At 37.3% G+C, this 21,564-nt stretch overlaps 1 protein-coding gene across 3 annotated transcripts; it reads left to right on the forward strand.

The window, feature by feature from the left end:
* The first annotated feature begins 359 nt into the window (after positions 1-359).
* Positions 360-21,058, forward strand: LOC131153233 (uncharacterized). Of its 3 annotated transcripts, XM_058105405.1 has the most exons (4): positions 360-513; positions 651-702; positions 5,781-5,861; positions 20,701-21,058. In XM_058105405.1, the coding sequence occupies exons 1-4, from the start codon at positions 438-440 to the stop codon at positions 20,861-20,863; spliced, it is 372 nt and encodes a 123-aa protein (XP_057961388.1). In that variant the 5' UTR covers positions 360-437; the 3' UTR covers positions 20,864-21,058. The 3 variants fall into 3 exon arrangements, 1 of the variants encoding a protein (XP_057961388.1); XR_009136195.1 differs by lacking the exons at positions 5,781-5,861; positions 20,701-21,058 and adding an exon at positions 7,109-7,177; XR_009136194.1 differs by lacking the exon at positions 5,781-5,861 and having other exon boundaries at positions 368-529.
* The last annotated feature ends 506 nt before the right edge of the window (positions 21,059-21,564 follow it).

A 21,564-nucleotide genomic window follows, 5' to 3' on the forward strand; every position in this document is an offset into this window, starting at 1 on the left:
AAATTTAATACAATAAGATTATCTATATATATATATATATTATTTGAAAAAAAATCATTTAAAATATGTTAATGTTATATTTTAGAAAGATTTTATTTGAGAAAAAAAAAAAAAATAATGACGCTTAAATCTCGTAGTATGATGTGCGAGATTTGCTCTGCCATGTGTCACCTTCTCACTAGTTGGGCTTTTAAATCTTACAACTTGGTGTTGCGAGATTTGCTTTGCTATCGTGCCACGCATCAGCTTCTCACTCATTAGGCCTTTAAATCTTGCAGCACTAAGTTGCAAGATTACGTGAGTTTGGAAAATTTTTTCCTAAGATTATTATTTAATATTTTATATTTTTTTAATAATAAAACGGGAAAAAACTCGGAGTGCGGGTGTTGGTGATAGGGCAATACGAACTCAGAAGACCGAAGAAAGATCGTGAGACGATGGCCGTTGCTATGTTGGAAGAGGAATCCGAATCCCTGAACCCCTTCCAGGCTCTCTTCCGCCGGCGGCGCAGAGGTTACGTTTTCTCAAGGTTTTTGTTTTGATTTTTAGCACTTTTCAGTTTGAGGTGCAATTCATCATCATCGATCTCTGATTTTTATTCCTTTCTTTCTTTTTTCTGTTTAATTTTCCTTCTCTTTCTCGGGGAGCAGTATTCTCTCAGGCAGTGGTGTATGACCGAAGGGAGCCCTGGTGGATAAAATTGTAAGCTCCTCTTTTGATACTGGTCTACTTTTTGAGCTTTTCTCTACTTCAATCTTAAATACTTTAATCGGCTCCTCTTTTCATGCGCTGTGAGAATTTCGATAGGCTGCACTGCAATAAGAAAGCGGTGATTGATTAATTCTGATGAAAACGTTGATACTACAAATTTTTTTCGGGTGAAAATCATGACATAGTGACTAACGTTTCTCTCTTCACATTTTAACTTTCCAACGTTAGTTTGAGTCAATTCTATTACCTGCTAAATATTTTATATGTTCAATTTTATAATATTTTTTTTGCCGGATAACTTTTTTTTATGGCCTTAGAGATTTTAGCAATAAAATGGATTATTATAATATTGTGCTTTGTGAAATTTTTAGTTTCTAAAAACTCATAATGTTTCCCCTTTCTTTCAATCAATGATATGTTCAATTTTTTGTTTAAATTTTTGTATGTACCTGTTTATGTGTGTAAATGCATGTATGTATGTATGTATGTATAAGAAATTATCCTTTATGCTTAAGAATGTTATTTGCATACGATTAAGAATGTCCAAACTATTACTAAAGGATTAAAATACTTCATTTCCTTGCTTTCTTTTTGTTATATTCTTTAGGGCAAAAGACACTAACCTCCCCTAAAGTTTGGTAAAAAGAAAATGATTTCATCTGAAGTTTCAAAAATTTCAAAAAACTCCTTTGAAATTTCAAGAATTCTAGGGACCTTCCCTGAGATTTGCCAAAAAGACATAAATCTCCCCTTATATTTTGCAAAAAAGACGTTGTTTTGGAGAATGTTTGTGTCTTTTTAGCAAACCTTAGGGGAGGCTTATGATACTTTTTGTCAAACCTCAAGGGAGGTGAATGTCTTTTGCCCTATTTTTTTTTAAATAATATCTTGAAATATTATGTAACATTTTTTAAAATATATTTATAGGTTTTTTTTTCTTTTCATTTATTAGTTTTTTATTCAATCATATTTTCGCAAATTGACTAATCTTTTCTAGAACTTGCTTTAATGATATTTAATTTAATGCTAAACAAAACATATTAAGTTAATAAAATTCTAAATTATACATTAAAAAATCCATTTTAAAAAAAGGTTAATAGAGCTTCATATCATATGTAAATTTTGTTTAATTTGTATAAAATCCATTATAGTCAATAAGATGATAAAATTTTGTTTTGTTTTGGACACCCAATTTGTTGTGTAAAAGAATTATATAATAAGATAAAGCATGCACATTATACAGTAATTTATAAAACTATGGTTGTCATAGTAATCCCAATTTTCCCTTAATAGGGTTTGACACAAACTTCCCCTAAGGTTTGGCAAAAGATACAAAAACTTTTGTTGAGATTTTAAAAATCTGGCGGACCTTTATTGAAATTTGATTTTTGGGACTTACACTCCTCTCTAGTCAATTATTTTTTTTTTAATAGAAATTGTAAGTTCCCCATTTTATCCTTTTTGTCCTTGACACGCGAAATAGCATATCAATGGCTTGCACTTGCATTATTATGTATTATGTCTTTTAACCATTTTTAAAGTTTCATGAAAGAATTTCATGTTTTGCTAGTAATCTCCATCATTTTTTAAAAAACTCAAAATTGAAATTGACATCTAGACTGAAATTACTATCTTATTTTTCAAACTTTTGAAGTTTTGAAATTTTAGTTGAATTGAAATTTAAGACCTTGCTAGAAGCTATGGTGCAAGCTTTTTGATAGAGTTGAAATTCTAGCTGTGGTATGTCACTTAATGTGTGTCAAAGGCAAAAAATGGCAAAATAGTCAATTTTTAAAAATTTTATTTTGGCTGCTTTATGTTAAAATTAATGGAACATTGGAAATGTCTTAGAAATGAAATGTTAGGACGTTCGGTGGGTTTTCTGAAACCTAAGGGTAGGTCCAAGACTTTTTTTTACAATTGGAGGTCGGGGTCTTTTGGCCTAAGTAATAATAATTGGATAAAATTATGGGTTAGCTTAGTAAGTTTATATGTTTAGCGAACTTTTTTTGAACCTAGTAAAAATTAGTGGTCAGAGTCATAACACAATTTTTTAATAGTGGGTCAAAGTTAGTGGATTGATTTACTATTATAGAAAACTCTTGTTTTTTAATAACTTAAGCCCTCCCCCACAAATTTGGGTTTGAGGAATCTACTTTAAAATTTGTATAAATGATATATTTTAAGGTAGGAATCTCTTTTTATATATATTTATTTATTGCGGATATACATGTTTTTCCCTGTATACCTGTAGTGTACATAAATTTATTTCTTACTCAATCTTTTTTTTTTTTTTGCACATATTGACATTATTTGCCTTATAAATTTTGGATGTTCATATAATATTGGAATTCCTCAAAATGTTGAAAAATGAAGTATGATTACATGTGTGCACGACGTATTATGTATATATCTAAACATTTAATATAAATTTTCATTTCTTGCCTCCAGATCCTAAAAACACATCAAACTGTGCAAAGAATGCAAGGAAAGTATGAAACTATGGAGTTCATAATTCTAGCCTTGCCTTCCTAACAAAATTTTGGTTCATCAGTGCTTCTAAACTGACACTTAAATGCTGGAATTCTTGTAATTCCAATCATAGATTTTAGAGTGGAGGATAAGTTTATTGTGGTTTCTAGAGTGGAGGATAACTTCCTTTTAGATTTTCTAACTTCTAGGCTAATGGTAGTGATTTTCCTGTTCCATTGTTAAGAATCCTCACAATACTCTAATACAATGTTTTAAAAGGCATTTTAACCCTTACGAGCGAGGTTTAAGCATTAAGGCGTTGGGGGCGTAATCCTTTTGAGAATTTGTTTTTAAGAAAAATTAGTGGACAGAGTCATAACACCCAATTTTTTAATAGTGGGTCAAAGTTAGTGGATTGATTTACTATTATAAAAAACTCTTGTTTTTTAATAACTTAAGCCCTCCCCCACAAATTTGGGTTTGAGGAATCTGCTTTAAAATTTGTATAAATGATATATTTTATGGTAGGAATCTCTTTTTATATATATTTATTTATTGCAGATATACATTTTTTTTTCCCTGTACACCCGTAGTGTACATAATTTTTTTCTTTTTTGCACATAGTGACATTATTTGCCTTATAAATTTTAGATGTTTGATCATATAATATTGGAATTGCTCAAAATGTTGAAAAATGAAGTATGATTACATGTGTGCACGACGTATTATGTATATATCTAAACTTTAAATATAAATTTTCATTCCTTGCCTCCATATCTTAAAAACACACCAAACTGTGCAAAGACTGCATGGAAAGTATGAAACTATGGAGTTCATAATTCTAGCCTTGCCTTCCTAACAAAATTTTGGTTCATCAGTGCTTCTAAGCTGATACTTAAATGCTGGAATTCTTATCAGTCCAATCATAGTTTTTAGAGTGGAGGATAAGTTTATTGTGGTTTCTAGAGTGGAGGATATCTTCCTTTTAGATTTTCTAACTTCTAGGCTAATGGTAGTGATTTTCCTATTCCATTGTTAAGAATCCTCACAATACTCTAATACAATGTTTAAAAAGGCACAAGGCGAGGCATTTTAACCCTTATGAGCAAGGTGTAAGCCCTAAGGTGTTGGGGCATAATCCTTTTGAGAATTTGTTTTTAAGAAAAAAATATGTTAAATAAATTGTACATATTTAAAAGAAAGCAAAAATTAAGAAAATCACAAATATAATGTAAAAATGGAAAAACCAGATGTACTTTGCAAAAGACTGGTTGGTCATTCAAAAATTGCTAACTTGAATACATGACATAAATCATGGCAAGAAATAGCTATACCATTACAAAGTTCAAACTATTTTCATGTTGTAAGATACAACTCTCAATTATTTTGGAAAGGTTTAGGTTCAAGAGTTTTAGAAATAAACTCATATCATGACATTCCTTTTATACAGAAATGTAGTTAAATTTTTATAATCAATTCTAACTTGAGATCAAACACCCAAAATGTGTAAGCCTCAACTAAAAAGGTGCGAAAGGCGTGCTTTTTGTAAAAATACGTAAGCCTCAGCATGTAATGGGTTAGCCTTTTTGGAATTTGGTATTTTAGATTAAGCCTCAAGTTGTTTTTGGTATGCCTCGCCTTGGGGCGAGCCTTGATTTAGCCTTTTAAAACACTTCTCTAATAAAAAGGCTAGTCATTCTTAAGGATGGTTCAAAGGTTAAAAGACTTTGAAGCCTAAGCTGAAGCTTCTTAATAAAAATATGGTTTCATATTAGGAAGCCTTGGAGGCGAGGAAGCAGCTGGTCCAAATTCAGAGTGATATTGTGACTGTGAGTTATCTAGATCGGAAAAGCTGAATCTGCAGCAGTATTGCTTGACTTGCTTCGCTGGCTTTTGATTGAAGAGAGTTTCTTGAGAAACAAAAGGACAGAATTAGGTGGATCATCTTATAGATGGGAATGACAGGTGCTTTCATAACTCAACTAGAGGAAGGTGAGCAAGGAATAGGATTCTGAGCTCATATAATGAGGAGGGGAGTTGCATTTTGAGGGATATTCAGATTAAGGAAGCTCCTAGCTTGCCATAAGTTATTTTTAAAACATCGTTTGGCTATGGAAGCTGATGGAATATTGATGTGTTGAGTGGGGAAGTTTGGGCCAACAGTAATAGATTTGGAAGCTAACACTTATCTGCTCTGTAGCCAGTATTAAATTTTGGAAATTTATTTGGGAAATTTCTAAAGGAAATCGGGCTTCAAATTCTATTTTGCAAAATTTTTACCCCAAAACTTCTGCTGAAATCTCTAACATGTTGGTTATTCAGTCGAATATTTTGCACAAATAGGCCCAAAAGTTCAAAAGAAAGATTGGAAAAAAGGAGAAAATTTTTGGGTTTTTCATTTTGTTTCTGTTCACAATAATCTATTTTTATATTAAGTTTCTGATGTTTCTGCAAATCGAAATTGATATTTCTATCAAAATTAAAATTTCTGTCAAAATCCCCGGAATTGTGACCCTTTGAAATTTTGATCCTAGTTGAAACTGTTGAAGGCTTGAAGCTGTATAGAATTCTTCTGATCTGGTAAAATTTTGTTCAAGGTCAATGCTGCCTCTCTTTCTGTCTCTGCTTAGGCACACTAGCACCACTCTCCCCTGCCTGGCCATCAATCAACCATTCAGGTAATTTTCTTCCCTCTTTTCAATGGTGTCCTCTCTTTTTCTCTCTCTCTCTCTCTCTCTCCAGTCTGAAAATCTTCTTATGAAGATCAGGCACTCTTCCCTCTCACTCCTCATAATTCTGCCAAGAGGTTTCATCCTATTTTTTATCACTCTCCTCCCTCACTCTCCTCTCCTCCCTCTCCCTCTCCCCCCCACTTTTTCTTAGATGAAGCCTGCAAATATGCAGGACCAGAGACTGGGTATTTGGCATCATTTTGGTGTTCGAGTTCAAAATGCGGGCAGCAGTAAGGCTAAGTGCTACAGCCTGAAGGGAGGAAGAGGAAGTGAAGAATATAGGTTTTGATTTGCAGATGTTTTGGGGTTGTGCTGCGTTCTGCTTTTGTGATTCTCGTTGTTTTGTGTTTTTTGCCCCTCTTTTGCATCTCTGTGGAAGGACCTTTAAGGAAACCCTTCTTTTCTCCCAAGCGTGGGTTTTTCTAATTCTTATGAAACATTGTAAAATTATAATATTATAAACATATATTAAATTATAATATTAGGGTCATCCCTAAAACGCCCAGATAGAAATATGACTTTCAAATAAAGTTCCAAACTAGTGGGTCTGCCAAAGGGAGTGGCGATGCCATATGCAAAAAGGAAGAGACTCATAGAATGGCAGAGGCAAATAGAGCCTTTGCACTAATTAGAAAATAACAATGATAAATTATATTAGTTTAGAAAATATTAATATAAATGTTTAATAAGACTAACTTTAACATTAATTATTATATATGAGATTAAGAACTTATATAGTAATGTTATTTATATGAATCTATGATAATAATAATATATATTCATACTATGTTTGTAATAATTATGAGTATCTAGATGCCACTTATTTTATGAGAACTTTCTAGTCATCACTTAATTTTAGACACAAACCAAACATTTCTTATGACAGTGCTTTTCAAGTTCAGTACTTATTATCAGAACCTGTCAAATTCAACACTTCTTTCAATTCAGAAATTTCTTTTTTGATTGAATGCTTTTCTGTAAGTGGTTCCAAACAATCTAAAAGAACTATAGTAGTGAATTTACCATCTCAAATGTTTTTTTATCCTGCACTTTGTGGATCTCTTGGGAAAGACTTTACCATCTTAACGGTTTTAAAAAGGAAAAAAAAAATCACTCTTTCAAACATGTAACAATTTACGCTGCACTTTGTGGATGTCTTGTGAAAGACTTCTATTTTCCATATCTCCATGTAGAGACTGTCTGAAAGGTCCGGTCTGGATAGGGTATTTCAAGACCATACTGATTCGTAAAAGGTATTTAAGGTATCTATTTACTGAAAAATTTTATATTTCTTCACGATATTTTAATATAATTTTTACTTGCCTTTTTCTCTATTGGGTTTAAGAATGTTTTTTAGTATTTATATAAAATGATATTTTTCTTCTTAAAAATATGATATCTTGAAACTGTTTGCTATATGTAATAGTTCATTTGATGACTCCCTTGTATTTTATATTTATTTATTGTATGCTTATACTTTATTTTCCTGCATATGGTACATAAATTCATTGCTGTTCAATCCTTGTTATTTCTGGGGTATGGTGACTTTTCCTATGTGCTTTATTGTAAGTTTTAGGTGTTAAACCAATCATTTCCCAAGGCTAGAATTCTCCAAAATTTTTAGAAAAGAAAAATTATTGCATGTGAGCCAAACGAACATTAGTAGAACAAACATATTTTAGGGTATTTAGCATATATAATTATATTTTATTGAAACTGGTCTTGCCCTCCAATGACCTACTCACAATTCCTGGCTCTGCAGCTGCTTCTATTGATATTTAAATGCTAGAATTTCTTACCTCAGTCCAATTGTTGTTTCTGTAGTGGAGCAACGCATTCCTCTTAGATTTTTCATCTTCCAGCCTGATGGTAACAGTTTTTTCATTCCATTAATGAGAATTTTTTTTTATACTCCTTTGGATGGTTTGTTATTGTTTGGGGCGATTCAAAGATTAAAAGCTTAGAGGCCTAAGCTGAAGCTTCTTGATGATGTATTTGGTATATTGATTTATTTTGCTGGAGTATGATGTAGCTGGATATAATCTAGAGGGAATAGCAAAGTGATCCTCTGCTGATATGTTCGCTACCTTAGGAGACCTTGAGCCTGCAAAATACACTTAACTAGCTTTAATTGAGGAGGGTTTCATAAACTTTGTTGAGATTTTGGTTAAATAAATGATCTAACTTGAAGATAGGTCTCTCTCTCTCTATTTATTATACGAATCAAATACATTCTAATGACCATAATACCCTTACTAATAATACTGAAAGACTAAAATTACCTTTAACACTGCCCCTCAAGCTGGGGCATAAATATCATGTGCTCCTAGCTTGTTTCAAATAAATTTAACATGAGCACCCCCCAAAGCTTTGGTAAACAAATCAATAAGCTGCTTGTCAGACTTCGCATAAGTGGTAGTAATGAGCTTCTGCACAAGTTTCTCTTGAACAAAATGACAATCAACTTATGTGTTTTGTTTGCTCATGGAAGACCGGGTTGGAGGCAATATGAAGAGCAACTTGATTATCATATATCAACTCCATAGGTTGAAAGCGGAACACCCAATTCTTTCAACACGTTCTTCAACCAAACAAGTTCACAGGTAGTGTGAGTCATAGCTTTATACTTTGATTCAACATTTGACCTGGCCACCACAGTTTGTTTTTTACTTTTCCAAGAAACCAAATTACCACTAACTAGAATACAATTTTCGATTGTGGATCTTCAATCGGAAGGTGATCTAGCCCAATCTGCATATTTATATCCCTGAATATAAGTGTGACCATAATCCCGATATAAAAGACCTCTCCCAGGTGCACCTTTGAGATATCTCAAGATGTGAATTACTGCAGCCCCCTCACTTGTCCTCAAAGATTCTGGAAATTGATTCACAACACTTGTTGCAAAAGACATGTCCGACTGAGTCATTGTGAGATAATTCAACTTTCGAACAAGTCTCTGGTATTGTCCAGGATTAGGCTACAAATCATCCATATCTGACACTAACTTGTTATCAGGATCCATGGGTGTATCAACTAGTTTGGATTCCAATAGTCTAGTTTCATCCAATAGATCAAGAACATTCTTCCTCTCTGACAAAACAGTTCCTATACGAGATCTACATACTTCTATATCCTAGAGGTATTTCAACGGTCCCAAATCTTTGGCTTGAAACATTGTCTGTAGAAAGAGTTTAAGGCTCAGAATACCTTTATCATCATTAGCTATAATAACAAGTTCATCCACATACACAACAAGGAGGATCCTACTCGATGAAGTATGTTGATAAAACACAGAGTAAACCACTGCACACGGTCGAAGACCAAATTCAAGTACTATAACGCTAAATCAACCAAACCATGCTCTGGTGAGACTGTTTTAAACCATGTAGTGCCTTGTTAAGCCGGTAGACTAAGCTTGACTTGCCTTGAGCAACAAATCCAAGTGGTTGCTCCATATAGACCTCCTTCTTAAGATCACCATGCTAGAAGACATACTTCACATTTAACTGATGCAAAGGCTAGTGACAAATAGTAGCTAAGGAAATGAACAAACATACATATGTACGTTTGGAAACTGAGGAGAAAGTGTCAGAATAATCCAAACCATATACCTGAGTATACCCCTTAGCAATAAGAAGTGCCTTTAGATGAGCCATAGAACCATTAGGGTTGACGTTCACAGTGTATACCCAACAACAACCAACCACAGCCTTGTCAGGAGGAAGAGATGCTAAGTCACAAATACCATTATCTTATAAAGCATTTATCTCTTCAACCATGGCATTCCTCCCCCTAGAGTGAGCTAAGGCTTCCGAAACATATTTAGGAAGGGCAGCAGATGATAGAGCAGTAACGAAACAATAATAGGAGGGTGATAAGAAGTCATAGAAAACATAGTTGGAAATGGGATGTTGGGTACATGTGCGTTTACATTTTTGAACAGCAGTAGAAGGATCAACATCATGGGAAATATGATCATTAGACAAGGAAACCTAAGGTGTGGTAGTAGAAGCTAAGGGGGACTCTCTTCCTTGAAGTTGCCATCGTGAATACACTTGCAAATTTAGACTATTGAGATGATGAAAAGGATTCGAACTACATGGAAACACAGGTGGTTAATTGGGCAAGGACAACAAACTAGAATCTGGAAGGTTAGCTAGAGGAAGAGTCAATTGAAATCAGAAGCACGTAGGGATCGCATGTAGTAAGGTGTAGACTCAAAGAAGGTGACATCTATAGAAACAAAGAAGGGACGTTGCGTAGGTCTATAACAACAATATCACTTTTGAGCATATGAGTGGCCCAGGAAAACATATTTTATAGCACAAGGATCCAACTTATCCACCCTAGGAGTTAAGAGAGAATAAAGGTGAATTAGGAAAGGGAATGGAGTAGGTACTTTTATCACTAAGAATAGAGGATGACATCTTGTTGATTAGATAGCAAGCCGTAGGTACATCATCACTCCAAAACACTTAAGGTACACGCATTTGATAAAGTAAGGTGTGAGTGACTTCAAGGATATGTCTATTTTTCCTTTATGCAACCCCATTTTGTTAAGGAATGTGGGCAAAAGATGAGGATGATTGATGAACAATTCCAAACTGAGTTATATAGGCCGTGAATTGTGTATTGAATTACTCTTTAGCATTATCACTTGGAAGTATTTAAACTAGTAGACCAAATTGAGTCTTTAATTTTAGAACAAAAGTTATAAAATATATGAAATAACTCATAGCGATCTTTTATTATATATAGCCAAGTTCTCCTTGAATAATCATCCACAAAGATTACTAAGTATTGGAACCCAACTTGGACACAACTCTATTAGGATCCCAAACATCAAAATGCAAGCTGGTTTATTGACTCAAGAAGCAAAAAGGACACGATGATGCTTTCCTAACTAACAAGAGTCACAATCAAGTCTAGACACGGAACTTAAATCAGGAACTAGACGCTTCAAGTTTTCCAATGAAGGATGACCAAGGCGACAATGAATTTGGAGAGGGCGGCAGCAGCTTTGTAGGTGGCAGGAGATAGTGGCTTTAAATGATAAAGTCCTCCAGCTTCACGCCCTCCGCCAATTGTCTTCCTTGTCTTCAAATCCTAAATAACCATAGAATCAGAGAAGAATGTTGCTGAACAATTCATGGATTTAGTAATCTTGCTAACGGACATAAGATTGAAAGGAAACTTGGGAATATACAAAACTGAAGGAAGAAAGAGAGAAGAAGTGAGATTTATGTCCCAATTCCCTTGATGGTAGTGGTGGATCCATCAACAAGAATAACACAAGGTAAATTTGCAGGATACTGAAGAGTAGAGAAGAAATTAGGTATACCTGTGATATGATCAGTGGTAGTAGAGTCTATAGTCCAAGAACTAGGACCAGAAGTACTGGATGATAGGCATGCTGTAGGATTGCTTGTTTGGGCGAGAGATGCAATGGGAAGAGAAGTTTATTGTGACACTTGATTTTGTTAGAACTTCGAATACTCTTCGTTTGACATAGATACAATATGTTGCTCCCCACTTGGCTTGGTGGCTACATTGGCAACACATGAAGGTCTACCATGGAGATCCCTACATTGCTTAATAGAATGATTACCTTTTGTCCACGATGAGTGTACTTGTGAGGAGTGCCTCTACCTCGTCCATCTCTACCACCATGACTGCTTGAACCACCTCGATAACTTCTGCGGTTGTTTGGTAGAAAACTAGAGTCACCCTGTGTGGCAAAGATTGTCCTCTTAGAACCAAATGCAAGGGCAGGATAATGTGTGCCAAAGGAAGCATGAAGGACGTGAGAGCGAACATCAGCAAATGATGACAACTCTGTACTTCTAAGTATCTAGGACCACACTGCCACATACTTGCAGCCCACTGGAACCTGAAGAACTATCATCTGCTCCCTTTGCTTCTGCATCCCATGAACGTTGGTTGGTGGTCATAGGTTGCATGATGTTAAGCTCCTCATGAATACGTTTCATCTCTCCAAAATAATCTGCAATGCTCATGTCTCCTTGTTGCAACTAAAAGTACTCTTGGGATAAATCATACGCACATGTAATGTTACTAGAGTATAGAAGCTTGGCATAATCCCAAATCTCCTTGCACGAATCTAGATGCATGCACATCCATGCAATTTGGGGCTCCATCGAATTCCATAAGAGGGAAACAACAAGGCATCTTCATGAATCCACACTTCTTTTCTCTTCTAATCAAAAGAATCAGATTGGAGCAAGCGGCTAGATTTACCTAATCTAGCTAACTAAACTCATATAGCTTTAGACCATTGAACATAGTTCTTTTCATCCAACTTTTGAGTTGTTATCTGTGGCAATGATGAAGGAAACATGTTTTAGATTCCATCCCAGCACTCACAAACCAGTAGCCACACCAATGTCAAACAAGGAGAATAATCAAAACTAATTGGGACAACCACAAATGATGTGAAGCACCGAAACAACTGTGGACAAGGTGAACCATTTAGCAACTGATATAGCACTGCCACAACCTCACAACTCAATTTACGAACACTGCCACTGCTCCAAGAACTCACAAATGAGCCTTTACGAACACCAAACAACAATTAACGGATTACTATAAGTGCATGGTAAAAAAAAAAATTGATTTTTTAAGCAAAAAACATGCCCAACTGCTTGATAATATGATCTAGGGAAGGAATCAGAACATTGTGGAGGGAAAAAAAAATATATATATATATATATCAGAAAAGCGCCCAGAATCTTTCTCATGCACCAGCGGGTGGGGTCGGGACTGCCGGCAGTCTGCTGGCACATGGAGCGCTTTCCAGTGATGGGGTTTTGTAGGGTTAGGGTTTGGGGGGGTTTTTTTTTTGGCCGTATCGTTGGTTTTGTGAAATAATGAAGGGTGGAGGTGGATTTGAGAAGGGCAGCGATGGGAAGATGTTTTTTAGCAACAGCTGAGTGTGATAGGATTTAGGTTGGCTCACGCTCTAATACCATGTTGAGATTTTGATTAAACGAATGACCTAACTTGAAGATAGGTCTCTCTCTCTATTTATAATACAAACCAAGTACATTCTAATGACTATAATACCCTTACTCTCACTAATTAACATACTAACACAATAATACTAAAAAACTAAAATAACCTTCAACAAAAATAAAGGGTGGAGATGGGTAGGTCTATCCATCTTGTAGGTGGTAATAACAGTTGCTTTTATAACTTAAATGCAGGAGCAGCTAGGAATAAGAAATTGAGCTCATATATGTGACCAACTCATGTCCTCAAGGAGTTTAAGCGGGTCTCTATAATGTCTCTTCACTTTTTCTCCCCAAGAAATCTAATAATGTTGAAATTGTTATGTTCTCAAGGAGTTTTAAGTCTTCTTTCACCTGGTTGTTCATGTTCTTAAGATGATTATCCCCAACTTGAGCATCCTCAAAGATCTTCTTAGTACTACTTCTTTCCATGTGCTGTTGTCCATGCCAAATGACATCTTTAACAGGTGCATGGTCATCATAATCAGTTTCAAGACCACAAATTGGGAAGTTAGACAAATATTTACTCACCCTCGGAATCATACTCTGCCCAAGATGCACATATCATCATCTAAACCAAGAGATGAACCAGCAACAACCTGAGACTGCACCACACCCTCAGAGCAGGCATCAGTGGTGAGAAAGGCCGTTAAACAGGGATAATATTTTCAATTGAAGCTTTGTTGCAATCCTTCAAAAAACTGATATATTTCCTTCTTTAAGAGGAAAAAGAACTTCCAAGTGCTGCGCCTTCAACAACGACAGATTTCCACCTTGCTGACACTTTGTAGCATTCATACCTCCCTTCTGATCCCCTTCTGGTCTCTACTCTACAGCTTTTGTAACATCTCCTTAGACTTGTGAATCCCAACCCTGTTAACTCCAGTGTCTAGTCTGGCCTCATCCAGATCACTTATTTTAGCTGTGCCCAAATCTTCTGCTATGGTGGGCTTAGAAAATGTTTCCTTTTCAACCCATTTAGAAACTTTCCTATTCTTTACTTGGACCATTTGGAGGAAGCCCATTTACTGATGGTTCATTTTTTACAGAGCCTGTAGGCCCACCCATGCATTTAAAATTTAAACCAAAATCTCCTCTGCTATTAGACTGCAAAGGAGCAAGAGTTGATTTTGGGAAAATAAAAATCCTCGAATCAGCGCAGTTTTAGGCTCCACATCTCTTAGAAAACAATGACCGTTTTGCTGGAAAATTTTTTATATCAGCGAAGGAGATTCCTGGCAAGAACCTTTGAAAGGCAATCACCTTTCTGCCATGCAAATTGACTTTCTTGTTATTTGCAGAAATCACCATTGATAAAGCAAAATCTAGGATCTTGATCATCGATGAAATGGTCCCTGCCAGTCAACAAATCCTTCAGAGCAGGAAAGAAAGACTGCTACATGGAAGCCTCCACTCCCTCAGGGATGGGGACGTCCTTGAGACCTCCGTCCATTGTTGTACTTCTCCGAAAGCAGGAATCTTTCCCATTCAATTTGACAGGAATTCAAGCTGATGATGCCTCCAGCTGTCATGAACACGTGACCCCAAGAGCCCTTCTCGACCCCTTTGCTATTAAATTTCAATGTACACAATGTCACAACTTCCTTAGAATCCATCAAACTTAATTGTTCTTCAACCGAAGGAATGATGAATGCCTCCCTGCCAATTCTGAGTAATGAAAAGCGATATTATCCCCAATCCACTTGAAACACCTTCCAATCAACTTTAAAGGGGTGATGAACACCCATAAAGCTGACTGAAAATTGCTCAGAAAGAGGATCAATTACCAGAAAGAAATGGTGAGAAAAGAAATGGGAGAGAAAGAGACACCCCAAGCCATTTACCAAATGTTAGAATTTCTTATCAGTCAAATTTTCGTTTCTGTAGTGGAACTACACATTCCTTTTTTATATTTTTCAACTTCTAGGCAGATGGTAACGATATTTATTTGTCATACTCCCATGGATGGTTTGCTATTGTGTGGGGTGGTACAAAAGTGAAGAGCTTTGAAACCAAAGCTGAAGCTTCTTGATGAAAGGATAATGATGTATTTGGTGTGGTGATGTATTTTGGTAAAAGTAGAGTTTGCATGTCAGTATCCATGCTCTAACAGAACATGCTCAGAGAAAATATAGGCAGTGTTTAATATCTTAAACCCGCATTACACACGCACACACACACAGTATATATATAATGCTAGCGCTTCAAGAGTTAGTAAACCTTTATGGCTATTCAACTAGGGTGCACTGAATTGTTTTCGGAATGGCCTGGTTTCACAGTTCATTTTCATGTTCTTGTTTGATGATGGCAGCCTAAAGCTCTCTTCTAAATTTTATATTTCCGTCTTCTTGGAGAGCTCATTATTAACATAGATGAAAATATTGTTTGTAAAGCTTCTTAATGCTGCCCTGTAACCGTAAGGGAATCTTTTCTATTTTCCTCTCCAACTGTGTAACAAGCTGTGATTCCTTCTTTACTTGTATAAATACATGAGAAATACCAATAAAATACATAGAAAAACTTTTCAGCAGAAATGCCTTTCTGACATGGTATCAGAGCTTGCAGACCCGAGTCTCTAATGGCTGAAGCCTCTGCTGCTACCAATACCTCATCCCCAGCACCCTCCTTCTCTCATGTCGTCACCAGCAAGCTCACTACCGACAATTTTCCCCTATGGAAGGTTCAGGTCAGTGCCTATCTGCGTGGCCAAGACCTGTACCAATTTGTCGATGGCACCCCTCAATTTCTCCCTGACCAGCCCACAGTTAACCCTAAGTACTCTGCCTGGATGAAGACAGACCAGCTTGTACTAAGCATCCTATTTTCTTCAATCTCAGAATCTGTCCTGCGCCGTGTCCTCTCCTTTACTACTTCACATGAACTTTGTAGCTCTCTTGGCTCCCTTTTCACCTCTAAATACCAAGACCAACAATTCCAAGTCCGTTTTCAATTAGCCAACCTTGCTCGCAGTGAGCTCTCCGTCACAGATTTTTTTTCCAAAGTTTGAGCACTAGCCGACATCTTAGCTTCAACTGGAAGTCCTCTCTCTGACCAGGACTTTGTCACCTACATGCTCACAGGGCTTGGTCCCTCTTATGACTCATTTGTAACCTCCATCACCCCAAGACCCAACCCCATCTCCTCCCATGAACTATTTCAGCTCCTTCTTGTTCATGAGAGCAGATTAGCTCACTCAAACAGGAACATGTTCCCCTATGACGCTTCGGTGAGTGGCACAACAACCAGAGGTTGAGACCACCGTGGTCGAGGCTACTCAAGAGGGGGCATGTCTGGCAAAAATGGCAATACCAGAGGACGCTCATACTCCTATAACAGAGGAGGTCGCAACAGAAGCTACCCCAATCCACCATCATTTACCTACCCTTTAACCCCATCCGCTCGTCCAACCTGTCAGGTGTGTAGTAACCCTGGCCATGTCACGCTTCAATGTCGGCATCGCTTCAACCATTCCTACCAATATGAGGCGCCTCCATCTCTTTCATCCAATTTCACAAACACCTATCAGCCATCCCCTACCTCCCCTAACACCTCCTGTTACCCTGACTCAGCCGCAACTCTCCACATCACAAACTCCCTTGACAACCTCAATCTATCCTCCTAACCCTACACCGATGGTGATTAGGTTCGAGTAGGTGACGACACTGCTCTCTTCATCCAAAATAATGGTGACTCAACCTTTATCTCTTCCTCTTCCTTATTTACTCTATATAAATTACTTCATGTTCCTTCCATCACAAAAAATCTTGTCTCTGTTTGTAAATTTTGCTCCAATAATAATTGCTTCTTTGAATTTCACTCATCTTTTTTCTCTGTGAAGGACACTATGACCAGGAAACTCCTCCTCACCGGTCCCAACATTAATGGCCTCTGCGTCTTTGCACCTGTGCTGGCGCTCTCCTCTTCCCCTTCCACCCACGTCGGTGAAAGGACCTCCCCTGCTCAATGGCATCGTCGTTTAGGCCACTCCTCTCTTCAGCTTGTGTCTCGCATCTTGCATCAACACCGGCTGTTCTCTGATCGCACATACCACTCCTTCTTCTACTCAAATTGCCCCCCCGGCCAAAAGTCACCAACAACCTTTTTTTCCCAATTAGGCCCAGGCCTCAAAGCCCCTTGAGCTCATCTGTGCTGATGTTTGGGGCCCTGCTCCTTATTTGTCTAGAAACGACTTTCGTTTTTACTTATCTCTTGTTGATCAATACACTCATTTCTGTTGGTTTTTCCCTACCAAACATAAATTTGATGTTTATTATGTCTTCACTATTTTTATACCATATGTTGAACGTTTATTCAATTCCAAACTAATTTCTATTCAAACAGATGGTGCTGGCGAATTTAAATCACTCACCCCTTTTTGCTAAAAACTTGGCATCACACATCAATTAACATGTCCACATACCCATCCACAAATTGGACTTGTGGAATGCAAGCATAGACATATTGTTGAAACTGGCCTTGCCTGAATGGCCCATGCACAATTACCTTACAAATATTGGGTTGATGCTTTTGACACCGCCGTTTATCTCATAAATCGTCTTCCCTCTCTTACTCTAAACAATAAATCTTCCTATTCCCTGGTCTTTAATAAAGATCCGGACTACAAATTTTTCAAAGTATTTGGGTGTGAATGTTGGCCTAACCTTCGGGCTTATAATAATCACAAAATGCATTTTTTATCCAAATCTTGTCTATTTCTGCGCTACAACCCATCACACAAAGGCTACAAGTGTTTGGACCTCTCCTCAAATAGACTCTTCATCTCCAGAGATGTCTTATTCAATGAGGCCTCTTTTCCTTGTGCTCACGTCTCGGCCTAGCCCACCCCATCTCCTACACACTCACCCAATGCTTTCCTTCCTCTCCTTACTCCCTCCATTCTGGGCCCAAGCCCAAACCCCTTAGCTTCAATCACTCCGGCCTCTTCCCCCTCCAACTCTTCACCCATCTTACCCACTCCTATGCCCTCTTCCCTGAATACCTCCCCAAATTCCCCAGCTAACCCTACTCGCCTTCCTCCAGATCCCCCTTCACACCACCATCTCATTCCTCCAAGGTCTCCCATCATCACCAGAGCCCAAACCCACTCTTCTCGTCCCCATATTTTCACTGATGGTACCATCCCTTATCCTGCTCGACACTGCACTGCCTCAGCACAACAACCACCCCTCCCGATGCCCCTCTTAGCTTTTCTGTGGCCTCCAAACTTCCTGAATGGTGCTCTGCCATGAATGACGAGTACAATGCTCTCGTTCAAAATCGGATTTGGACCTTGGTTCCTCCTAACCCTTTTGTAATATCCTTGGTTGCAGGTGGATTTATATGACAAAATACAACTCCGATGGCTCAATTTAGAGGCAGAAAGTGCACCTGGTCGCAAAGGGTTACCATCAACGCAAAGGGGTTGATTACCATGACACCTTTAGTCTCGTTACTAAAACTCCCGCCATACGATTGATCCTATCTCTTGCAGTAGCTCAGCGATGGTCCATGTGCCAAATCGATATTCAAAGCACCTTTCTTCACGGCGATTTGAATGACACTGTTTTTATGCACCAATCTCAAGGCTTCATTGATCCCCTGCATCTGCAATATGTGTGCAAATTGGAGAAGACTCTGTATGGGCTCAAACAGGCCCCACGAGCGTGGTTTGCTCAGCTGAGGTCATGTCTCCTTGGGTGTGGTTTCTCTGCTTCCAAAGTTGATCCTTCTTTATTCATCCTTGCCCATGGTGACATCAAAATCTATCTATTGGTTTACGTTGATGATATTGTTATCACTTCATCACATAACTTTGCTATTGACTCCCTAATTGATGCCTTTAGTCAAACCTTTCTTGTTAAGGACCTCGGCCAATTATCTTATTTTCTAGGTTTGGAGAGAGATTATCTAAAGGATGGTATTCTGCTCACTCAGCGGAAGTACATCAAGGACTTGCTTCATCGTAGCAAAATGTCTAATTCCAAAATTGTCCTCTTTTGATTCTCCTTCCTTTGATGATCCAACTCTTTACAGGAGGACTGTTGGAGCATTTCAACACTTGTCTCACTCTCAGCCAGACATTAGTTTTTCAGTGAATAAAGTGTGTCAATTCATGCATAATCCCAACGTATCCCATTGGAGTGCTGTAAAAAGAATTTTGAGATACCTTAAGGGAACTATCAATCATGGTCTCTTCTTTCCTTTCAAAACCTCCTTGACCCTCCACACCTATTTTGATGCTGATTGGGCCAGATGCCCTGATGACAGAAGATCAACTGGTGGATACTGCATTTTTCTTGGCAACCATTTGATTTCATGGAGTTCCAAAAAGCAGAAAACAGTAGCTAGATTGAGCACAAAAGCCGTAAACAACTCCATTGCCACTGCTGCAGCTGAGACAATCTGGTTGCAAACAGTTTTGCATGAGCTATGGCTTTCTCTCTCACATGCTCCAAACTTATGGTGTGATAACATTGGAGCCACCTATCTTGCAGCCAACCCAATTTACCACTCTCGGACAAAACACATGGAGATCAATTTTCATTTTGTCCGTAACCGAGTGGCAGCAAAATCACTGACCATCTCCTTTCTCAGCTCAAAAGACCAAATTGCGGATATTTTCACTAAGCCTTTGGTCTCTGAAAAATTCTTTCATTTTCAGTCGAGTCTCAATGTTTTTGACACACCATTGGACGCAAGGGGGCGTATTAACATGGATGAAAATATTGTTTGTAAAGTTTTTTAATGCTGCCCTATAACCGTAGGAGAATCTTCTCTATTTTCCTCGTCCAGTGTAGCAAGCTATGATTCCTTCTTTACTTGTATAAATACATGAAAAATACCAATAAAATACGTAGAAAATTTTTTCAGCAGAAATGTCTTTCTGAGACTCATTGTTCTTGGTAAACCATGTTACTTGCGGTTTCTTACCCTTTTTTTTTTTTTTTTCTTGAACTTGATTCTTCTATTTTCTAGTATTGTTTTATTTGTTTTTTTTCTCTAGTCATTTTCTTTAGTCATTCTAGGACCCTAGCGGACATCCTTGTTGGTCCTCTCCGCCAATTGAACTCATCCACCTTTGGGTATTGAGCCACTTCACACTTCCTGGAATTCTTAGTAATTAGATTTTTGGCCCTAAGTTGTTAGTTTCTTAACAAACAATTTAAAAATAGATAAATAACAAAAAAGTAAAAATAAAAAATAAAAAATTCAGTATTAGCATTCTTTTTCAACATTTTTATACTATCAATAACAGCAGCCATAATTGAAAGCTGCCTTCTACTAAGCTCATGTAATGGTCAAACCTTTGTGTGTGTGTGGGGATATTGCTTGTTGAGATATTAAATACTGCTGTTTCTCTTTTTGCCAAATAGAAGATTTTGAGATCCATTATGGAAATGACGGAACAGGCGGAGAATATGTTAGATGGCGTATAAGGCCTCATCGTGGAGGAATTGGTAATGTGAATGTTTGGATAGTTTGAAAGGCCAAGGTTTGGACATTTTATTTTTCAGTTTGGTCAGGGGGGGAAATGTTAGAGATTCTATTGTATTATTGGATGAAATTAATAATAATAATAATAATATTATTATTATTATTATTACTATTTTTATTATTCTTTGGTAAGTGAAGACTAGTTAATGTGTTTGGAACAATTGATTTTCCAAATAATTAATCTCTCTCTCTCTCTCTCTCTCTCTTTCAGTGCATCTAGAGCTTCATGTTTCAAGGCTGATGATTTTGTTGGTTTGCAGGTTCATGCGGATGGGTTGCATGAGTAGGTGCAAGGATTGTGAGATATATGATGATCCTTGGGTCGCCCCTCCTAAAACCTGTTTCCACAAGGATAAAGCCAAGAAGGTACGAATTTGTGACGAGCGGTGGTGCACGTGCAAGTGTCACCACAAAAGGCGTTGAGAAAGCAAACGTGTGATCTGGGGAGGGTTTGCATTTCTTTGGAATTGGTTGGGGAATGTTACAAATGCAAAGAGAGAGAGAGAGAGAGATTCTCATAGGCATTCAAATATTATTGAAAGTAGCATGGCTACATTAGCTGAAGCATACCAGCAAAATCAATAAAGTTTTAATAAGTGCACGTGTTATGTTTGAAAATATTGGCTTTGGCAGTTCATTAAGCTGATTGTAGCAGGTTTTAAAATAGTGTTTAACTAACAGTGAGGGAAAAACATTATCGCGATTTAGAGTGATGATAAATTGGGGATTGGGAATTGGGAACTCTTCATAACCACACGGACAAATATGAAATTTTCGTTTCAAGCAACCCATGAAGTTGGGTACCGTGCTCCAGAATGCGCTTCCCTACTTTCGAAAGGGCTATTTAAGCCCCAGTAATCATTTGTAAATAATTTTATCCTCTACCTGTACTTACTTTTTAGGAGGTCTTTTCTTAGCTTTGTTATCTCCCAAAGCTTCCATAGGAAACTGCTTCTTAGAATTTGAACCGATAGGGGCATCATCCCTCTTTTGAGAATGAGAGATCATACCATATTTTATACTAGATCCAGAAGGAAAAACAAAATCAGTAGATTCAGAGCTGGGATCATTAGCAAACCCATTCTGAATTGCTAAATCCGGATCAAGCATCTGAAAGTAGTTTG

Source organism: Malania oleifera, chromosome 4 (assembly GCF_029873635.1).
Source record: "Malania oleifera isolate guangnan ecotype guangnan chromosome 4, ASM2987363v1, whole genome shotgun sequence".
NCBI classification, from domain to species: Eukaryota; Viridiplantae; Streptophyta; class Magnoliopsida; order Santalales; family Ximeniaceae; genus Malania; species Malania oleifera.

What these genes read in the sequence shown, in the direction of transcription:
- LOC131153233 (XM_058105405.1), top strand. Translation starts at nt 438, where the DNA reads ATGGCCGTTGCTATGTTGGAAGAGGAATCCGAATCCCTGAACCCCTTC. An exon ending in CTTCCGCCGGCGGCGCAGAG is followed by an intron (nt 514 to 650) that starts GTTACGTTTTCT and finishes CTCGGGGAGCAG; the next exon opens with TATTCTCTCAGGCAGTGGTG. An exon ending in GCCATCAATCAACCATTCAG is followed by an intron (nt 5,862 to 20,700) that starts GTAATTTTCTTC and finishes GTTGGTTTGCAG; the next exon opens with GTTCATGCGGATGGGTTGCA.